Source organism: Geosmithia morbida (genome assembly GCF_012550715.1).
Source record: "Geosmithia morbida isolate 1262 chromosome Unknown scaffold_4, whole genome shotgun sequence".
NCBI classification, from domain to species: domain Eukaryota; kingdom Fungi; phylum Ascomycota; class Sordariomycetes; order Hypocreales; family Bionectriaceae; genus Geosmithia; species Geosmithia morbida.
In genome coordinates, this window is record NW_023336191.1 from 919,029 (window position 1) to 938,760 (window position 19,732).

The 19,732-nt window shown below is 53.5% G+C and overlaps 5 protein-coding genes across 5 annotated transcripts in view; 1 reads left to right on the forward strand and 4 right to left on the reverse strand.

Moving 5' to 3' along the window:
- Nucleotides 1-256, forward strand: part of GMORB2_5764 (Eukaryotic protein of unknown function (DUF846)) — a gene marked incomplete at both ends in the record, with an annotated part of 1,085 nt that extends 829 nt beyond the window's left edge. The window contains one exon of the mRNA XM_035467734.1: nt 99-256. Coding sequence (XP_035322700.1) covers nt 99-256 — 158 coding nt within the window. The remainder of the gene's footprint in view (nt 1-98) is intronic.
- Nucleotides 257-1,170: 914 nt separating this feature from the next.
- Nucleotides 1,171-2,745, reverse strand: GMORB2_5765 (uncharacterized protein; the record flags this gene model as incomplete). Its single annotated transcript, XM_035467735.1, has 2 exons — nt 1,171-2,468; nt 2,733-2,745. The coding sequence occupies 2 exons, from the start codon at nt 2,743-2,745 to the stop codon at nt 1,171-1,173; spliced, it is 1,311 nt and encodes a 436-aa protein (XP_035322701.1).
- A 1,044-nt stretch (nt 2,746-3,789) lies between these two features.
- GMORB2_5766 (Protein of unknown function (DUF726)) lies at nt 3,790-7,687 on the reverse strand (the record flags this gene model as incomplete). Its single annotated transcript, XM_035467736.1, has 3 exons — nt 3,790-5,208; nt 5,330-6,175; nt 6,428-7,687. 3 exons carry the CDS (start codon nt 7,685-7,687, stop codon nt 3,790-3,792), a joined length of 3,525 nt encoding a protein of 1,174 aa, XP_035322702.1.
- A 786-nt stretch (nt 7,688-8,473) lies between these two features.
- Nucleotides 8,474-9,599, reverse strand: GMORB2_5767 (U3 small nucleolar RNA-associated protein 23; the record flags this gene model as incomplete). The annotated part of the gene is made up of 3 exons (XM_035467737.1): nt 8,474-8,607; nt 8,719-9,441; nt 9,512-9,599. The coding sequence occupies 3 exons, from the start codon at nt 9,597-9,599 to the stop codon at nt 8,474-8,476; spliced, it is 945 nt and encodes a 314-aa protein (XP_035322703.1).
- A 633-nt stretch (nt 9,600-10,232) lies between these two features.
- On the reverse strand, nt 10,233-11,176 carry GMORB2_5768 (PP2Cc; the record flags this gene model as incomplete). The annotated part of the gene is made up of 3 exons (XM_035467738.1): nt 10,233-10,274; nt 10,329-11,103; nt 11,166-11,176. The coding sequence occupies 3 exons, from the start codon at nt 11,174-11,176 to the stop codon at nt 10,233-10,235; spliced, it is 828 nt and encodes a 275-aa protein (XP_035322704.1).
- Between the last annotated feature and the right edge of the window lie 8,556 nt (nt 11,177-19,732).

Sequence of the window (19,732 nt, forward strand, 5' to 3'; positions counted from 1 at the left end):
GGGGGGGGGGGGGGGCGGGTTTGTCTGGGAAATAGGGAAGGGAGAGAAAGAGGAAGAGGAAGAGAAGAGAGAGAGTCGAGACTGACAGATATACACAGTCATCGCCCTCGTCCTCACAAGCATCAACACACTCGCCTTCTCCCGCTGCGACAAGTTCAGCCAGGCCTCCAACATTGCCGGTGGCGCCTTCAGCGGAACCAACCTTGCCGGAAGCATCGCCACAAACATGGTCTCGCGCTTCTTCACGCGCGGTTAAATGGTGCAGCGAGCGCACAGACATATCGTCATGTCAGCTGTTATCGTCGTCATTGTGAACCGCATCGGTACGGGCTGGGCTGAGAGAGGGATCAAAATGTTGCCAGGTATTATTAGAAGGAGAGATGTCTGGTGCCCACCATAGATGAGTGGTTTTTCGTTTTTCTTGCTCTTCCTTCTTCATTTTCTTCTTATATTTTTAGGGGCGCGGGGGATTCAATGCTTCTCTTTTTCGGTGCTTTCTTTTTCTTGTATTGTAACATTAAAGACAAAAAATTGCACTCATGGACTCTTTATCTTGTTCTTGTCATTATGAGGAACTCACTGGATAAGCTATCACGAACCAGCAGGAACACTATTGCTTCGGATCAGAAGCGGGTGGCCTGCCTTTCGAATTCATCAAGTAGCCGTACGCATGGCATACAAGTCATATCATCAGTCCAGGCAACTGCAAGTCAAACAACGGATGAGACAGTAGTACACGACCAATTCCTCCATGGACACTGATGAATGAAGATATGCATATGTACATGCGTGTATGTGTGTGTGTGTATGTCTTCGTACTGCATAATAACGCACCGTCACAATATTCCAACCAGAGTCTGCATGATAAAGATTATACTACGTGCATCATGTACCGCCCAAGGATGCTATAATACATGTCCGACGCGTCGATTACATCGACCCGGACACATTTCCTTCCCCTGCAGACCACCAACTTATAAGTTAGTTACCTCGGGACTGCACAAGGTGAGGCCAATGAGATAGAATCTTGAGGTTTCTTTCTTTTCCTGAAGAAAGAACAAGAAGAAACAGGACGAAGATGAAATAAAACCAAAATTGATAAGTTAATAAATAAAGAATCGAATATAACACGCTTTCCGTTTTGAAGAGAACAACGGTGTAGCCTGGAATTCATCGTGGATCACCGTGAGCACGCTGACGTTCAATCTCCTCATCAAGCTCCCTCTCCTCCTTCTCCAGCTGGCGAATCTGCTCCTCCGTCATGCCGTCCTCGACAAGATGAGAATACGCCGCTCGTTCTTGCCTGGGGTTCACAGACGTCCGCGTTTGGGCGGCGGGGGCAGGCTCATGTATGAGTGCGCGGCTACTACGCCCGTCGACGACATCGTCACGGGACGGTGAAGCGTTGGCACTACTACCACCGCCGGCAGCAGGGTTGACTAGCCGGGTAGCTACGCTGCCCTCCTGCTTCTGCTTCTGCTGCTGCTGCTGCTGAACGGGGGCATATACCCCTGGACTGTCTGCCTCGTCGGCAACCCTGTCGCCTGATATCTTGCCCTTGGCGGAGAGCATGGGCAGATGCTGACCGGCGCCCCTCCCCCCGACGACGACGAGGACGCCGCCGCGCTTGCGACGCGGACGCACGACCGAGAACCATATCAGCGGAGGGATGAGGATGGCCAGGCCGACGACGCAACCGATGGCGATGCCGGCTATAGCACCGGTCGAGAGACCGCCGCCGCCGGATTTGACAGAGGGGTTGATGCTCTGGGTTGAGGTGGCGGATGGTCTGCCGCTGCTGCTGACGGCTGCTCTCGGAGGGGGAATCATGCCGGTCTCGTAATTTCTGTAACTCTCGATGGTCTTCTCAAGCGACTCCTTGACGTCTTTTCTCTCCTGGTCTGCCACGACGCTGAAGAATCCGGAGACGTAGCTTCCCCTGCCGGTATAGCCATCGCCGTCGCCATCGCCGTCCCAGTCGAGCTGGACGGCCACCACATCCTTGTACTTGATCGGGGCATCGTCATCGGCGGCAACAGCGGTGTCGGCGACAGAAGCGCGACGACTCTTCCGGTCGGCGCTGCCAAACGACGTGAGATTGATGAGGGTGCCGTAGGAGGACATGTTGGTGAAGATGGCGCCCGATTCCGGGGTGGCGAAGCTAACGTTGCGCACGGTCTCGAGGCCGGAGGCGTCCTTGTCCATGATCCTGACCAGGCTCACGGCCAAGAGTTTGACGTCCGGGCCCGATGTCGACCACGACAACCAGAACTGACTTCCTTTGCTGTAGGCCGTCCAGACGCGCGCGGGGTCATCGCCGGCCTGTCTAAAGTTCACGGTCGAGTTGAAGGTGACTTCGTTGGAAGGCGTGCCGACTGCCGTGACGGTCAACGCGACCGAAGAGGTGCTCGTTGCCCCCTCCTCCTCCGAGGTCCCCGTCACAGACGACGTCGGTCCGGCCCGTACCTCTATCGCATCCGCCCTCTCCATCAACCGTTCCGATAACCAGTTGTCTGCCATCTTGTAATGTACGGTTCTACTCCCTCTCTCTCACTTCCTCTCTCTCTCTCTCTTCTCTTATATGTACAGGCCCGTGTATAACACCACTTTCATTCAAGATGATGGCATTGAAAGAGAGAGAGAAAGAGAAAGGAAGGAAGAAAGAAGCGGATATCAACATGGACAAAGAAAGGGGAGAGGGAGAGGGAGGGGGAGAGTGAAGAGGGACTAACCAACCGCTAACATACTACCAACAGATACAGATAAATATATATATATATATAAATACACACACACACACACACACAAAGACAACACTCACGACCGGCATACATCCTTCGCCCCGCTCACAGTCACGGCCGCCCAACCGCCATGCACTTTGCCGCTCCTTGTCCTTGTAGCGTCTGAACTCTGGCTGCATGGGTTTGACGGGACGGACCAATGCAGATGGTGCTTACTCTGCAGTATCATCTACTCCGTCCTCGACATGCAATGTCTGCGACTTGGTTTACTCCGTTCCCGCTGCAGGGATTGGCTGGTTAGTCGGTTGGTTGGTTGATTTGGTCCATTCGGCCGCGTCTCCCGTTGGGCAAGGCAGATCAGCCCTATTCCTGAATCATGATGGAGGTTTTTTTCTTCTTCAATGACAGCTCCTCCTTGCTGTCTTTGTCTCTCACCACTCTCTTCTCTCTCCTCTTTCACCCATCTCCATCCTTGTCTTTATTTTTTCTGGAGTCTTCCTTGATTGTAGATGCATGCATGCATACCGCTGGACTAACCAGACAAGAGGAAAGGGAGGGGAGGATGGGCACTTCCACGATGAGTGGGTATGTGAGTGGGACTGACCTTGGAAGGGATAAGCTGCATTCTCGTCGAAAGCCATGCTTCTCATCTTACACTTGACTCGATTCTTTCCAGACAGACACTGAGTAAATGTACTTGTGGTATTGTTAGTAACTGGTAGTGATGGTAGTTCAATTGGACGTCCCTCTGAGCCCCTTTTGGTATATAACCCCCTCTTGCCGCTCATACACTCTGAGTACATGGTAGTATACTCTGCTATACTCTGCCGAGTATATATCTACACCTGTCTGTCTACATGTCTATCTATCTATCTATCTATATATATATATATATATATATATACGAGGTAGATGCATAGGAACCCGTCTATTTCTTCAACGCTCCCAGCCTCAACGGCAACAGCAGATGAGAGAGAGGAAACTCGAAAGAAGGGGAAAATGTCATCATATTAATGTATATTGTAGAGTCATCTAGTTGCCCCAAGTTCTAGGCAAACGTCATGGAAATCTCCTCCTCCCCCTGACCGAAATCGTCATCATCCACGTCTCCCCACGGGTTACTCGTCGCCGCGGGGGAGAGCGTCGTAGCCGTCTGCGCCCTCCGCGTCGGCGAGCTCGGACTAGTACTGCTAGTCGCACTCATCCGGTGCTGGTGACGGTAACTGCCGGTGCTCGTTTCCTTGTCGCCACCGTCAAACGCTGTGTCAAACGTCATGTGGATGCCGTCGTCGGGTCTGTCGTGCAATCCCACGCCGCCGCTGCCCGTGCTGAAATCATTATACCCGCCGTAGCTCGTCGTGCTCTTCGGGGACGACAGGTCGAGCTTCATCGGCGGCAGCGTCGACTTGATCTCCCGCACCTGGAGGAGCTCCTCCTCCTTCTCCTCCTCCTCCTCCTTTTTCTGCTGCTTGCGCTTGGAATCCTCGTCTGACGCGTCCCTCGCCAGCTCAGCGCGGATGGCGTCCACGTCGAATAGGGCGCCCTGGTAGGCGGCGTCGCGGTCCTCGTCGTCCAACTCTCGGGCCGCCACGGCCGCAGCGCTGCTGCTGCCGCTGGCCGCCGCCGAGGCCGAGGCGCCGCCGCCGGCACCGGCACCGATGGCGCTACTGCTGTTGCTCCCATCCTTGTCCTCGTAGAGCTCCCACTCTTGCCTGTCGGTCTTCTTGCGACGGCCAAAGATGGAGAAGCGCCCGCTCTTGCGCTTCGTCTTCTCCCTCTCCCTGCCTTCCCTCTCGAGCTCCTTGCGTGCCTCCTCGATCTCGTTGATGAGCTCCCTCTGCCTCTCATCGTGGTTGTCAGGGTCGGGATCCTCGATCTCGCTAAACTCCTCGCTCTCGACTGACCAGCCGCACCGGATGAGCAGCTTCGGCATGGTCTTACGGTAGTCCATGTGGCCCGGCACGATGTCCGTCACGTCCATGTTCTCCATCCAGGGCAGGTCCTCGATGGCCGCCAACCCTGCCACCCGTCGGATCCCGCCATTGGTCAGCCGGAACAGGTATCCCAGGATCCAGTCGGTGCGGTTGAACCCGTTGACGAACCGGCCCGCCACCACCGTCCGCGCCCGCAGGTACTCCTCCTTCTTGACCACGATGGGCGACCCGAACATGTACACGTTCTGCACCACGCCATACGCACCACGCTTGGCCAGCTCCTGCAGCGCGGAGAAGATGACACGCGATCCCAGCGAGTAGCCCACCAGCGTGATGGGTCGCGTGCCCAGGTTCCGCTCGATCAGCGAGTCCGCAAGGATCTTACCCGCGGCCCACGCCCGGTCCAGAGACACCGTCCACGGGTTGTCAATCAGGTACGATAGCTTGGTCAGGATGATGGGAAGCTGCAGCGCTCCCATGAGGGCCGCTAGGATGGTGCTTCCCAGGATCTGCTGGATGCTTTGAGTGAGAGCCTGTCTCAAAGTCAGCATAGCCCATACAGCCATGAACGGTCCAAGGCAGTTTTTTTTTTGGGGAGGGGGGGGTTCGGTTTTTTGTATGCAACAAAGAGGTGAAAGGAAGGGGGAGACCTACCTCTGTAGCCAAGATTCGAATCGTCGCTCCCATACTCTGCAGCATCTCGGGTTCCCACAAGATGGAGTAGATATCCCCCATGGTAGCATCAACAGTACTAAACGGCAGGCGCACATCGTCCACCTTTCCCGTGAGCCAGCCCGACACTGTAACGATTAGATTGACGCGCTTGTTGTTGTGCAAGGGCCTGTACTCGAAGGTCTTGACCGCGCCCGTGCGCTTGTCCGCCGCCTTGGCACCTATGTATCCTCCCGAGGCGACAGCGCCCGACGTGATGACGGCCGCACCGCCCACGCCGCCGAGGAAACTTCCCGTGCCCGCGACGCCGATGGTGGTGAAGCCCGCGGCAAGACCCGCGCCGATGACGGGGGCTAGCAGGCCCGCGGACAGACCGATGACGAGGCCGCCTCCCACGGTGGCGAGGCCGAGCATCATGTACCGCTTCTTCAGGGCGCCCTTGCGGCGGTTCTCCATGTGCTCGTCCTCGTTCCAGTTCTCCCGGTCGGCGGCCTGCTGCATCTCGATGGCGTCGGTGACGCGCTTCTCGAAGCGACAGATGTCGGTCCACGACACGTCCAGGCTCTTGCCCACGCGCTCCAGCAGCACACGGGATCGGGAGTCGTATACCGAGTCGGCAATCAGGATCAGGAAAAGATCGCATAGCACCGTCCACCGCAGGTCGATATCAATCTTGGCTGTCGTGGGGAGCTGTGAGGGCGTCTGCGCTTCCGGGACGGCGGCGTCGCCCTCGTGGGCTTCGTAGGGCGGTGGAGGCGCCGCCGGTTCTTCGTCATCCTCCCTTTCATTGTCACTATCGCTATCACCTCCCGCCTTCTTCTTCGTGTCCTTCTCTACTGCGGTGCCATCGCTCTCTTGCTTCCTCTCCTTCTCTGCTACGGAGGGGGGTGTGGTGGAAGGCTGCGCATCATCCGAAGACTTGTGAGCCGACTCCGAAGAGTTTCTCTTCTTTTCCTGCCCCTCCTCCTCCTTGGTGTTCTCGGAATTCGAAGCACCCATCTGCGTCTCTATATCGAGCTTCTCGCTCTTGTCGTCGTCGCCGCCAGAGGTAGAGGGGCGTGCAGCCATAGGATTCTTGACTCTGGCATTCGCGTGGAGAGCTGGCACGAGGTCCTGGGGCACAACGCCATGATCTGCCAGCTGCTCGATCATGATCTGCTCGGCGTCGCTGATATCCATGTGCGAATAGAGGCGAATCATCATCTTCTGGCCCCACATCTTGAGGGCCTCGGCAGCCGTGGCCACCTCTTTGCGGATCCTGCGGGTGGACTCGAGCTTCTCGCCGTCGCTGACCATGGTTGCAACCTCCAAGCGGACGATTCCCACGTAGGCTATGCGCTGGCCCTCGGTCAGGAGGTCCTTTGTGGCCTGCATCTGGGACATGGCGTCGCGAGCCTCGTCGTCTTCATCAATCATGGCGGTGCCCTTGCCGCCCTCCTTGAAGAGGTACTGCGTGTTGTCGTCCATGCTGTTGGCCGACTGGGCATCCTCGTCCATCAGCACCCGCGTGTACCCGCGGCCAGCGCCGCCCATGTTGCTGTAGACGGCCGCCCGAGCGTCCTCGTCTTCAACGTTGAGCTCCCTCGCAATCAGCCGGTCGTTGTCATCGTACATGTCGTAGGGGGCGAAGGCGGGCATCTCCTGCCAGCCGCCGTCGTCATCTTCGTCATCCTTGTCCTTGTCGGCGTCTTCATGTTCTCCCGTCTGCTGGTGCGAGAACCCGGACAGGCCACCCTGCTGGCTGGCCACGCTGGGAATATTCTTCGTGTGGCCCTGGGTGGCTGCAGCAGCCTCGGACGAGGAAACACCGGTTTTCTCGGGGTCTTGTGGTTTCGTAATCGGCTCGCTGCGTGCGGTAGCGGCGGCCTTCGTCCCATCTGACGAGGCCCCTTTCACCGTCTCGTTTGCGGGACTGTCCATCTCGGTCTTTGCCGGTTCTGGTGCCGGTGCCGGTGCCGGTGCCGATGTAGCAGTGTCGGTGGAACCAGAAGCATTAGCAGAAGGCCCCTGTGCAGCATCCCGCGTGCTGGATTTGTCTGTCGTTGTCGTCGTTGCCGTCGTCGTGTCTTGGCGAGTGTCATCAAATTTGCTGTGGCTCCCCTGCCCAACAGTCTGGCGGTCAGACGGCTGCTGCTGCTGTTGGTCGACGGTCTCTACGGCATCGGCGAAATCGTCAGCAGCGCTATCTGATGAATCGGCATCTTTGTTGGTATATGTTCGTATGGGGAGGCCAAAGTCGTCGACCTCATCGACATATGATGGTGGCGGCGGTGGTGCCTTGCCGCCTTTGCTGACGTCGTCACTGCCTTGGCCAGGCTCGGCACTCTTCTTTCGGGCCATTGTGTTCGCGCGTCCGCAACCGAGGAGGGAGGGAGGGGAGGGGGACAAGAGCGTCCGGATCAGATGGACATCAGTGTGACCTTTGGAGGTGAGAAACAGTTTTCTCTTGTTCAAAGCCACACCGATGCCATTTTTTTGGGTTTGGTCGGAGGGGTCTTGGACTTTGGTTTTTTTGGGAAGTATGAGTTGTCGTAGGTTTGACAAAGGGGTGTGTGGAGGGACGAGAGGGAGAGACCCTCCTTCTCTCAATTTGGTGGGGGGGGAAAGAGACGAGGCCCCTAGTAGCAAATCTTCTAAATTTGTAAAAAAAAAATAAAAATAAAAATAAAAAAACGAGCCATCACACCACCAGTACCCCAAGCCACTTCTTGCTATGTTATTTCACGTGTTGTATCCATTGTTAGAGAGTTCGGATTCAAAGGCTGTATATCGCAAGGTTTCAAACCTCTGCCGACATTCATCCACAGCACCTCATGGAGATTCATCCATGACAGCTGTACCATTCCTATCACAGAAGGTGGAAACGTCAGTCCCGGGTCCCGGATTCTTTTGCCCTGCCCATCACCTCGGTTCTCCCCGATGCTCTCTTAAAAAGTCTTCGGCTAATATCAGATTCAGCTCCATTTTGTAGACATTGCTGTCTATGCGAAAGGGAGGGGAAAAACGCCCGAGTTTTATACGTGATGATTCTGCTACATTCCACACACACGAGACGTTGGCTTGGCCTCCATCTCCTCGCCCTTTTCCCGTTGTAATGCATCATTTTTTTTTCCTTGACCCATTCTGCTACTCGGCGTCTCCATCCGTCGTCGTCATTGTTGTCGTCGTCGTAACTGCTTCTGTGGCCTGCGCTCCGTCTGTCGAGGGCTGCTCTCCCTTGGAAGACGTGCCCTTGCGACGCCTCTTGCGCTTAGCCGGTACTTCCCCATCCGCATCAGTAGCAATAGCAGCAGTGATGGCAGTAGTAGCGGTGGCAGTGGAAGCGGGAGCATTACCATCCCCAATCTCTTCGGCAGCCTTCTTTTTAGGACCCTTGTTCTGTTGGGCCGGGTCCTTCTTCTTGGACTTCTTGACAGACAGCGGGTTCGGGCCCTTGGGACCTTTGGTCTTGATTTTTTTGTTCTTCTCCTTCTTGTGCCCCTCCCTATCCTCATCGCCATCGGCCTCGTCGTCCTCGTCGTCGCGTTTCCTCTTCCCCGTAGCCACGGGCTTCCTGATCTCGGCGCGGAACTTGGCCCTCTCCTCTCGAGCGCGCACCTGGACGCTCTCGTCGGCCATGGGCTCGAGAATCATGACACTCCTCTTGACGTAGATGAGGGGCGTCCCGCGAACGCTGCGCAGCATCCTCCGCACGCTGTTGTCCTGGCTGGCCACCACGTAGCGGTGCTTGTTGGTGCCCGACTTCTTGGGGTCCACAACGCTCTCCAGGCACTCCTCAGTCGACAGGGGCTCCGGGTACTCGTCTGGGTGGTGGCCGCAGCGGCGTCGCTCAAACGTCTTGGCTACCTCGATGGCCTCGGCCGCTCCCGGGTCCGAGTTTTGCCCGTACAGTTTTCGTATCTCGCATTGTGTAATCACTATTTCGCCAATGTTAGCCGAATCGCGAACCGAAGATCCCTCGAAGGGGAAGAAACAGATGATCGTAGGGTGCGTGCGCAGCGTACTCGGCTTGACTTTTCCGTGAACAGTCCTCTCCAGCGCGGGCGCCAGCTCCATCTTGAATCGACACGAGTCCCGCACCATTTCGGCGTCCACTATGAGAATTGTTAAAGATCGGCAGGTTCCTCCAATCTGGTTTCTTTTCCGAGACCTCTCACGACTCACCGAGGCATTGGTACGGCTCGCGGAAACCAAAGGTCATCTGGTACTGCGACATGAGCTTGCGGTATTGCTTCGACCGCTTGCCCCTCATCTTGGCGAATTTGTCGTGTTATCGCAAATAAGTTGGTAGAGTAGTAGTGATCCGTTCCAAGGGTGTTCCCTCTTTTCCTCGTTCTCTCTGTCCCTATGTTTCGTTGTGTGTATGATCGCGCTCGTAGCTCGTAGCTGGGTATAGGAAAAAGAAGTTCAAAGGCTGCTTGCGGCTGCGAAGTGCCTTGTAGGATTCCTGTAAAATAATTTTCTTATCGTCCAACGGCGCCAAGCGGCTTATCACACCGTTATTATCTGGCGTGAGCCCCACACCCCTCCAGGCCAAATGTCTGCGACCACGACGACATATTGAACAATTGTCTACAGGTCCTAGTAATATATCTCGAGTAGGAATGCAATGTGTATCTTGTTTGTCGTGTGAATTCGGTGAAAGGTCAATTAGAAGAAGGGAGGAGGACAAAAGGCTTCCGTAGATGGCGTGCGTGAAAAGTCAAAGAAGAGCACCAGATTCATTGCCACCCATATCCCATGAATACCTTCCCAAGCCGTCGTGATGCAGATCCTCCTCGACGACGAGGGCTTTGCTAGCTTGCAGTTATATAAATATAAAAGGGGGCAAGAAAAAAACAGAGTCTAATAAAACCGTTCCCTTCTCGCTTTCAGCTTTCATTTCTCACACATAACGCAGCCACGACGCTGATATCATCAGGTTTCCCTATGGATAGATAAAAAAGACCATGTTAGCATTACTTCCTTCACACACATACACATGCAAGTCCTTGAATGGAATGTTCCCACCTCCTGCACTGGCCAAGCCTTCCTCGATGGCATGCTCCATGAACGGACTCTCAGCGAAGGGATCCATAGCAACCTGCTTAGCCGCGGCGACAAGTTCCTGGGCAGCCATCGTCATGCCCCCGTTCCGCCCACCGGAGCGGTCGACGCCGTCGTCCTTTTTCGACAATGGGTTCGTCTCCCAGTGGTGGATGGCACGCAGGACCGTGTCGAGGATATCGTGCTCCCACATGTTGTCTATGACGCCGTCCGTCATGGCGAGGACCACGTCGCCCTCCCGCAGGTCCACGACGTCGAGAACGGCGTTTTCCCGGGGGGTGTCAGGGCTGTTAGTACCCAGCTGTCGCGGGCAGTCGAACCAGTGCCACTGCTCCTTTGTCTTGTAGATGATGCGCTTGTCGCTCGGGCGGAGCACCATGACCTGGCTGTCCCCCAGGTTTGTGGCGTACAGGACGGGAGAGGGCGTGCCCCCGCTCGCGCCCTCGATGTCGGTATCGGTATCGGTATCGCGACGGCGCACGGCGCAGTGCAGCTGGGCTCCGCACGCCGTCGTCGTGCCCTGCCAGTCGTGCTGGCCAGTTGCCTCGACCGTGTGCTCGTAGGCTGCCTGTAGGGCAGATATGGGGTCGGGTTCGTTGGGCGAGCCGGCGACATCGGACCCCGCCGACAGCCCGTCGACGGCGGATGCCCAAAAATGTACCACGAGGCGTGACCAGAGTCTTAGCGACGGGAAACCAGTCAGCCAGAGTCTATCGGACGAGGTAGAAGACGGAAAAGAACAGGATAAAAAAAAGACAAGATAAAAAAAGACATACCCGGCATGACCGCGGGGTCGCGTAGCCCAAGCACCCACCCCATCATTCGCACATATGAAGTAGTCGCTTGCATAGACTGCGTCGTCCCCGTTCGTCTGGCCCCTTATGAGCTCTCCATCCACGAATGCCCTCCGGTCACGGCTCTGATGATATGTGCTCAGGGGGTCAGAGAAGGACACGGACGGTGGTGAGTTGAAAGGTGGTGGGAAAGGACGAGGAGTTCGCTTTGCGAAGAGGGCTACGCCCGTGTCGAATCGATAGGGGAGTTTGGGTAATGATGCTTTCGCCTTCGCCTCCGCCGGTGTCTCTGGCGTGCGTGATGAGCTGGAGGCGTATCGACGAAGGCATATCAAGGAGGCAGTCGTCGCCGTCGCAGCGTTTGCCGTTCTCCGCCTGCCTCTGCCACTACCCCGCCACAAGACGGGACGTGATGATGCTGTCCTCCAGCAGCAACAGGTCGTGGCCGCCAGGGGTGGACCATGTAACCAGCGCATTCCCGCACCATGGGTATGTGGCCCCTTGCCTGACAAGAAGGCCCTCCCTTTCTCCGTCTCTCTCTTACAGGCCCTCTGTTGCCAATTCGTCGGTTGGGGTTGAAGATCGCACCCTTTTTTTTTCGCGCTCGCGTGGGCCGATAACGGTGACTTTAATTTTGTCTAGTAGGTATTTTTTATTTTACGGATCATACTATTGGGAGACTGCCACCGATGGACGGGACAGAGAGGGAAAGCCCATTCCTGTTCCTGTTCCACTGCTGCTACCCTTGATAGGCACTAACACGTGATTGACAGAGGTCAGTTGGTTTTACAGCGCGTGTATGTACGATTGGGAATGGAGGTTTGGGCGTTGGTCATGATAGAAGGGCCTCCAGTACTTATATGCATATATATATATATGTGCAATATCGACTGTTAGATTATGCTTTTTTTCCATGGAGACCTTTTTATTAGCAGATGATACATGTCTGCTGCTAGCTACCTACATGTACGAGTAATGTGCCACGGATACGTTATTAGTCGGTAGAACTCCACGATTCAAGTCGTCTTACCCTGTATCCAACTTTTCCGAATTACGTTGTTGGTTCTTTTACCGCCATTAGCTCTCATTTCTTTCCGGCTTTTATTTTCTTTCTTCTCTCCCTAATTTCCATGCGACGTACAATTGCACAGTCTGACTTCGATGATTACGTATTCTGTGTGGAGCTGTCTCGTCGGATCTATATCAGATCTACTGCTGTATATGCGCAAGAATATATATTATTAGGTCTATAGACGCATCGGGTGAGTTTTTGTGAGAATAATCCATGTGTACGTAGCAACATGATACAGTAGCAAGCAATGGAAGCCCGAGTTTCAGTGATGCCCGAGCATGACGTGCATCGTCTCTTTACGTATACATATTCTCGATGTTCATAGTTAGGTGGTGGTATACGCCACCTAATTAATACAGGGAGTGTAAAGAAACTTTTTGGTGCATGACACGAGCGGGTTGTCATCCTGATGCCTCCCCCCCCTCCTCCCCCTCCCTCTCTCTCTCCCCGATGCCAAGATATGGAGTTTGTGGGTTGGCACACGTCAGGGTCCGGAGAAGGGCCACAATGCTCTTTCAGATCGAGATATCTGGGCGGTGGACTAGTAGTGATAGTGGTGAGTGTGTGTGTGTGTCGTAGGAGGAGGCGGTAAACGTGGGTCAAATAAGATGAACCGAGTCAACGTCGCACACCAGGAAAAAGGCTTGTCTTTCCGTCCGTCTCGTCATAGATTACTGGACCGTCCCGGTACCACATAAGCTGACACTGGGCGTGGATGGAACTACGGAGTGAGCTACGCGATGTTACATGGTCCATTAAACTAGCAGCGGTCATTAAACGGCGAGGTTGAAAAAAAAAGGGAAGGGGAAAAAATTACATAGTCGTTACCAAAATAGGGTATGACGTATCGAAGGGTTTTTAAAGGAAGGGCTGGAAGGAAGGGCTGGTTCTCTACCCTTCTTTCAAACCGGGCCCGTATGTTCAACTTAACTTTCCCGGGAGGCAGTTGAGATGCTAGCGGAGACGATGCGACAGGGGGCCCAGGTTTAGGGAGGAAGGGAATCTCTGAGAGAAGAGAAAGGAGGAGGCTTAGAGGAGCTGGGTAATGATCAGAATGTATGAGAAGGCTACAAGTAGCGATGCAGACAGATTGCGACTTGCACAGGTCCAACGAGCAATAGTATCATTATTACTACGGGGAACGAGATGGACTGTGGTGGATTAGCTGGCTGCGTATCACGGATATGGATGAATTGCCGATGATCTGCATCAGTGGTGTCGCAAGGAGATGATGGCATGTACATCGCGGTCCATGGTCCACGCAGACGAGTAGTGATAATACTAGTGAGCAGCACTCCGTACGTATTAGTAATATCCGTAAGTCATACTATCACATGTAATACGTCAAGTATCCATACCCTCCTCCCTACGAGTGCATGAGTATAGACATGACCACTCATACTGGCATCCATACCCGTACACAGTGAGTGTCCTTGACATTGTGAAGTAATACAGAGTACGCGCGTGTCCTTGTCCTTCTTCGACGAGGCGGGATAGTCTAAGTGGGTCGTGAGAGAAAGAAGCGAAAGACCGCCGCCCACTCTGTTACGCGTAGAAGTCTACCATGTGGTGGGATCACGAGGGGAGAGCGACGGCGTTTGATGATGACCACATGCACGAGTATAATCTGCACATGTTACATGTTCCAGAGCAACGATGACCCCGTAAGCTCCTGTGGGCTACCGATACTGCTCTGGTAGCGCTACATGTTCTGATATAGTGAGTGGTACTGCTAGTAGGTAGATTCGTAGTAATGGTAGATAATATTGCTCTCTCCGTTAGTGCCGCCGTAATGGGCATCCCGTTCGGATTGCTGACGCCTCGGAATAGCGAATGATGCGATGCAGCGCTCACTGCCCATTGAGCCATGCTGCATCCGAAGAGGCCGGATCGATACTAGATGCTAATAGGCAGGTACGAGTAATAAACGCCTAGATAATATTCGTAGATGGGTGGTCGGTCACAATGTATTTGGACAATATTAGCATGGTTACGTGTAGTATTATTACTCGTACTCGTAGTACTAACTCGTGCGCAGCTCCGTGCCGCACGGAAATAACACACTCGTCATCCTTTGAGGAAATTGAAATACCTCGAATCCGTCAAGAGTGGGATCAGAACGGACCGGGCGGGATTTGGTAGCCAAGACTTGTCCAGTTGACAGCTGCGAAAAAAAGCTGAACCAGCTGGCGGTGAGATGGGGCAAGTCATTTCAACCTGCGGCATGGTTGGCGCTCGGCAAGAACAAGTACGAGAGTATCATAGAGTCGTGCCAAGCAAAGCCTGGGGATATCGATACCCGGTTATTGCTGTACGGGTACATGTAATATTACTGACACTAGTAATCTGTACAGTAGTATTTTGTATCCCCCCCCCCCCCCCCCTTTAGCTCTCCATCCATACCTGTATTCGGACATGTATAGGTAGGTTGATTTGTTAGCGGAGAGAAGGTCGGTTGGGTCGACTTATTGGGCCGGTTAATCGTACTACTCGTCAAGTTGTAGCCGCCCGGGGGCTCTCTGCCGCGCGGCAAAAGGAAACGCACAGGGGGGTTTCAATCATCCTAAACGCAGTCAATTGTTGAGCGCTGTGGTACAATGAAATGATTTCTTTTCTTGGGGAAATAATATGGTATTATAAGCCCGCATGTACGAATACGAGCGATCCCGAGAATGCGAGATAATGGAATAGCGCGCTTTCGGGTTCGGGATCTCCGCGAGCACACACCCACACACACGGCTTAATTAAATAATACCCTTCGACAGAGAATGATGAATCTACAGTATCGTACGCAGGATATCATATACTATAGTTTACCAGAACTGCAGATTACCAGTATGTGCTTTTGCATAGCCCCGCGTCGGATCAGTTTCGCGTCACGTTACGGGTAAAAAACGACCGAAGAGAAACAAGGAGAGAGCTCGCCAAGAAGTTTGCCCAACTCCCCCCCCCCCCCCCCCCCCCCCCCCCCCCCCCCATGCCAATGGTGGCTGAGCAGGTCGTTGTTGCTGTTGTCTCTGGGCAGAGAGGTAGCATGGAGGTTATATTTTGCTTGGCAACGAGGACAGCACACGACCACCAAGTGGGTAGAAAAGAAGATTAAACTACGTCGACAAGGTACCGCCACAAGGTTGGGTCCCGGCTCACAGGCGAGCTGAAAGGTGTTTTATTTGTCATATATATGTTCATCTTATATATTTAATATCAATTGGCTCGTACCTGCATGGAAGGAGGAGAAGCCAGTGTCGGGACGATACGACGCCAAGGAGTGATACTCGCAATCGAGAGGTTTATTCCGTAAGCTGAGTGGTGTGGGATGAAGAATGATGAGTGAGAGAAGTATCACCACGTGACTGACACCAGCACGATATTACCGGGAGGCACCCATTTTGGGTGGCAAAGGCAGGTACGATTGGCCATGTTCTGCAAAAGGGGGGGAGCGGACGCATGTGGCCTTTTTTATCCTCCTCGTTTCATCTACTCCCACAGTCTCGCTGTGTGTCGCGTCAGAAGAGACCCATCCCGGAGCCGAGATGCGACATGTGTGAGAGAGAGGAAGGAAAAGAAAAGGGTGATTGGCGCTTGTCAGAGATCCGAGTGTATGTGTGTGTGTGTGTGTGTGTGTGTGCTTGGTAGTCCAATCAAGAAAGAGGGGGGAGAGGGGGGACCACATTATTGGCATGGGGTCGGCCCAAGGGCTGGATGGGCGCCAACCGTTTTCTCTCATTTTCTTCTCGTCTTCTTTTGTGCTCGTAAACGACTTCTTCAAGGGCCGGCATGCACTCGCAGCAAAAGAAAAAAAGAACAGAAAGATATCATACCGGATAAGGATGCGAGCACGGTAATGCCTCACCAAACTCGTGCCCTCTCGCCTCGTCATGTGATGACGGTGATGACGACGCTTTTCGCCCACACTAAGAGGAAACGCCACCGATCCCCAAATTATCCCCCCTCCTCTCCCCCCTTCTTGTTCGGGCCCGGCACGTGTGCCGATGCGTAGCTTCTCTATACAACTCCGGGATCAGCAGTTTTACGGAGCATTGCTAGCAAGTCGCATGTATCTGTTGCCGGTTTCCCGTCTTCTTCTCCTGTCCACGATGACTCTGTATCGAGTAGTTACGAATGATATTTTCTGTACGAGAAAAGTCGTGGGCACCAACTACATGACTAGTGCCGAAGAAGGGATGGGGGCCCGATGCGACGTCGTCAACGTACGGTTTACTATTGCTCTACTCTACTCACTGCTAGGACTACCGCATTCGATAGCACTTACTCGCAGTCTCGAGTGATATTTCCACACGATGCATGCAGACTAAACGTGCATGTAAACCACTGCTACATGCAGATAATCTGTACTGCCAAGAACTTGGACTGAACTGACTAACGAAGGAACAAACATGCATGGCCAGTTGGTCTTTCATTTTACAAATATCTTGGCGGCCTCTAGATGAGATGGGGAGCCAGAGAGTGAATACTCGTAAAGTGCAATACCGGTGCACGTATTACCTACCTGTCTGTACTCCTGTTTAGACGCCCTGACATGTCTGCTGTCACTGTCTCGCTTCCCGCATCGTGGGCTCCGCTTGCGCCTCCCCACCACACCACACATCTTTTTTGGTCGCTTCGGCTTCCTTGGCCTCTGTTCTCTCCCCGTCCGTTTGGGAGAAAGGGAGGAGTAGGAGGTGTGTATGCACGTTGCGCGTCCTGCATCTCCAGTACGAGGACAGGCGACAAAACAAGAAAAAAACATTGAATCAAGAGGCAGATGGCGAAGAAAGAGATATTCGTATAACCGCCGGATATTAATATCTAATTTTGTGTGATCTACATGTACGTGCGCCTGTGCGCTTTACATGCACGGGTGGTGAGTGACGTTTTGCTACCGCTGCTTGATGGAGGTTGCACATGACAGCGTATCTATATTCTGTGATAGGCATATACAGCTATGGATAGAACCTGTGTGCTACCTGACGTACTCGACATTCTTCACTCGTCAAGGCGTATAGTTATCATTGATACTTACAAGTATGAGTCTACGTCGTACGGACTGATTATATGTACTTACTCGTAAGTCAGGTAAATATTAATAGTAATAATAATACGAGTATTACTCATTGCGGCACAAAGAGCTCTCTCGTTCCCAGTCTTTTTTGTCTCAGCCTGTTCTCCTGGAAAGAGGGAGTGTATAAGGAAACAAAGAGAGCGATGAGACAGAGAGAGGAGGCTGACGAGAAGCTATGATCTGCTCGTATTATGGAGAACAGGTAATATTGCGGTCGTTACATACGGGGGGAGAGGAGCAACAGCATCGTATCGTATCGAGACTCGCGACTGGAGTCAAGAGGACTAAAAGGGGATTGACACGGGCCCAGACAGTTTTGCGCACGAGGTGCTCGCCAGGCTGCGTACGACCTGCGATCGCACCACCTGTCTTCTACACTTCTAGTTGACTCACTGTAGCAAGGGCCCCCGGGCACTGGAGACCGCCCCCTCCCCCCCCCCCCCCTTTCCCCCCTTATGGCGCGCCTTCTAACTCTCTTAGGGAACCTGGAAGGGTCCTCCCTCCACAAGGCCGACCCCAATGCGGTACTCGTACAATTGATTAACCTGGAAACTTGAGCGTACGTAAGTATCGATCCACGATACTCGCACTAAATAGGTACTTATGAGATAGCTACGCGGGACGTGCATGGAGTCCTGACGCCGAGACCTTTAGGTCACAAAGACAGACTTCTTGGGGGCCTGTGGCTGGGGTTTTGGGTGTGCTTGCTTTGCGCAGGTGCCCACTGCCTGCCCACTCTGTGTCCTTTGTCTCTCTGCCCCCCCCCCCTCTTCCCTGCACTTGTACAGATTACTAGTACAGGTATATATCTTTCTCAGTATGTGTGTGTGTGTGTGTGTGTGTGTGTAGGTGTAGGTGTGTACAACACGGGGGGTAGTACCGACAAATTCGTCTTGCGCCACCCTTTTTTCCCTCCCACTGCTAGTCAGACCCAACACAGGAGAGAGAGTGAAAAGGACCCCAAACAACACATCCCAGCCAAAGAGTGTGTCATCGGTGGGGGCAAGGCGCGACGCCGTCGCCGGATTCTCTCGAGCAAGGATCTGGCTGGCTGGCTGTGGACAAACCTTGAACCGCTGAGCTGTTTACCAGTAGTATTAGTACTCGTAGCAGTAGTAGCCATAGAGTAATACCCAGACGGCGTGGTATTACGTCGGAAGTACAGTATCGTGCATGTATGGAGTAGAAAGTTAGCAGTGGTAGTAAGTAGCGTAGAAGAAAAAGAGAAAGAGGCAAGCATGCCTCAGTACATCCTGCCGTACATGGCTCCGTAGTAGGTAAGTAATAGAAAAGTAGCAGCCCACCTCCGGCCTTCCGGAACAAGGCGCCTACGCGGGTCTCGTTCTTGTACATGTATGAAAGAGCGACGGCGCCTCTTGCTCTTCTTGTTCCTTCCTCTTTGCAGCTGCTCTGAGGAGAAAAAAAACAAGTCTTTTAATATATTACAAGAGACATCCACACTCACACACGTGTGAATATCTTTTTATTTTATTTTTGCTTTTATTCTTTTATTCTTTACTTCACTCGTCCCTCAAATATCTTCCACATCTCCTTTTCTCTCTCTCACGTTCCCACAGACACTCTTCTTCTTTTACTTCCACTCTCGCCACACTCCCATTCCACATTGGGAATTCTGAACGCCCCCCCCCGGATCTCTTCTACGATAACCTTCCTCGCTTTTGCGCATTCGCTAGCCTCGTACATCTCGCCTCGTATACCGCTCATCGACCTTGGTCCATACTACTACGTTATTGCCCATCACTCGTACTTGGCGCCAAATATTACTTGCTCGCCCCCCCTCTCTCATCGACCGCCAGTTTCGACCCGCTCCTCTTCTATCGTCTTTCTCTCTCACCTTTTCACATAAACCTACTCGACTTATCTATCCTCTCACCTACGTCTCTCCGGAATCCCCATTCACCAAAAGTCGTCGTGTATACCACCAGCGAATTCTCACCCCGCCATCAATACTCATCACTCATCACTCACGTCTTCATCGACGCCGCCGCCTCCAAAGACGCTACCGAGCTTAATTACTATTACAGCCTATTACGCAGTGACAGCGCCTCGGCCTCATTACTGACGAGTTATTACCGCCCTCTCGCAGTCTTAGTCCATCTTTTACGAGCATCAAGTATCCTGGCTGCGCTGTTTCACCCAGTGTACCCAGCACACAACTCACACACATACACAACCAGCATAGCACAGTCCCTAAAGCGCGGACAAGATGCCACGCAGCCGAGGTTCGTCACAACTTTCATTTTTTTCTCACATCAACGCATCCATGCACCCTTTTCTTCTTTGCACGTTCCACGTTACCCGTTACCCTTTTCGCATTTTCCATTCCATTCCGTGCCCAGACCCCGAAGCGCTCGTGACACTCTTTGTGTCGGGTCCCGCCGAAAAGAACC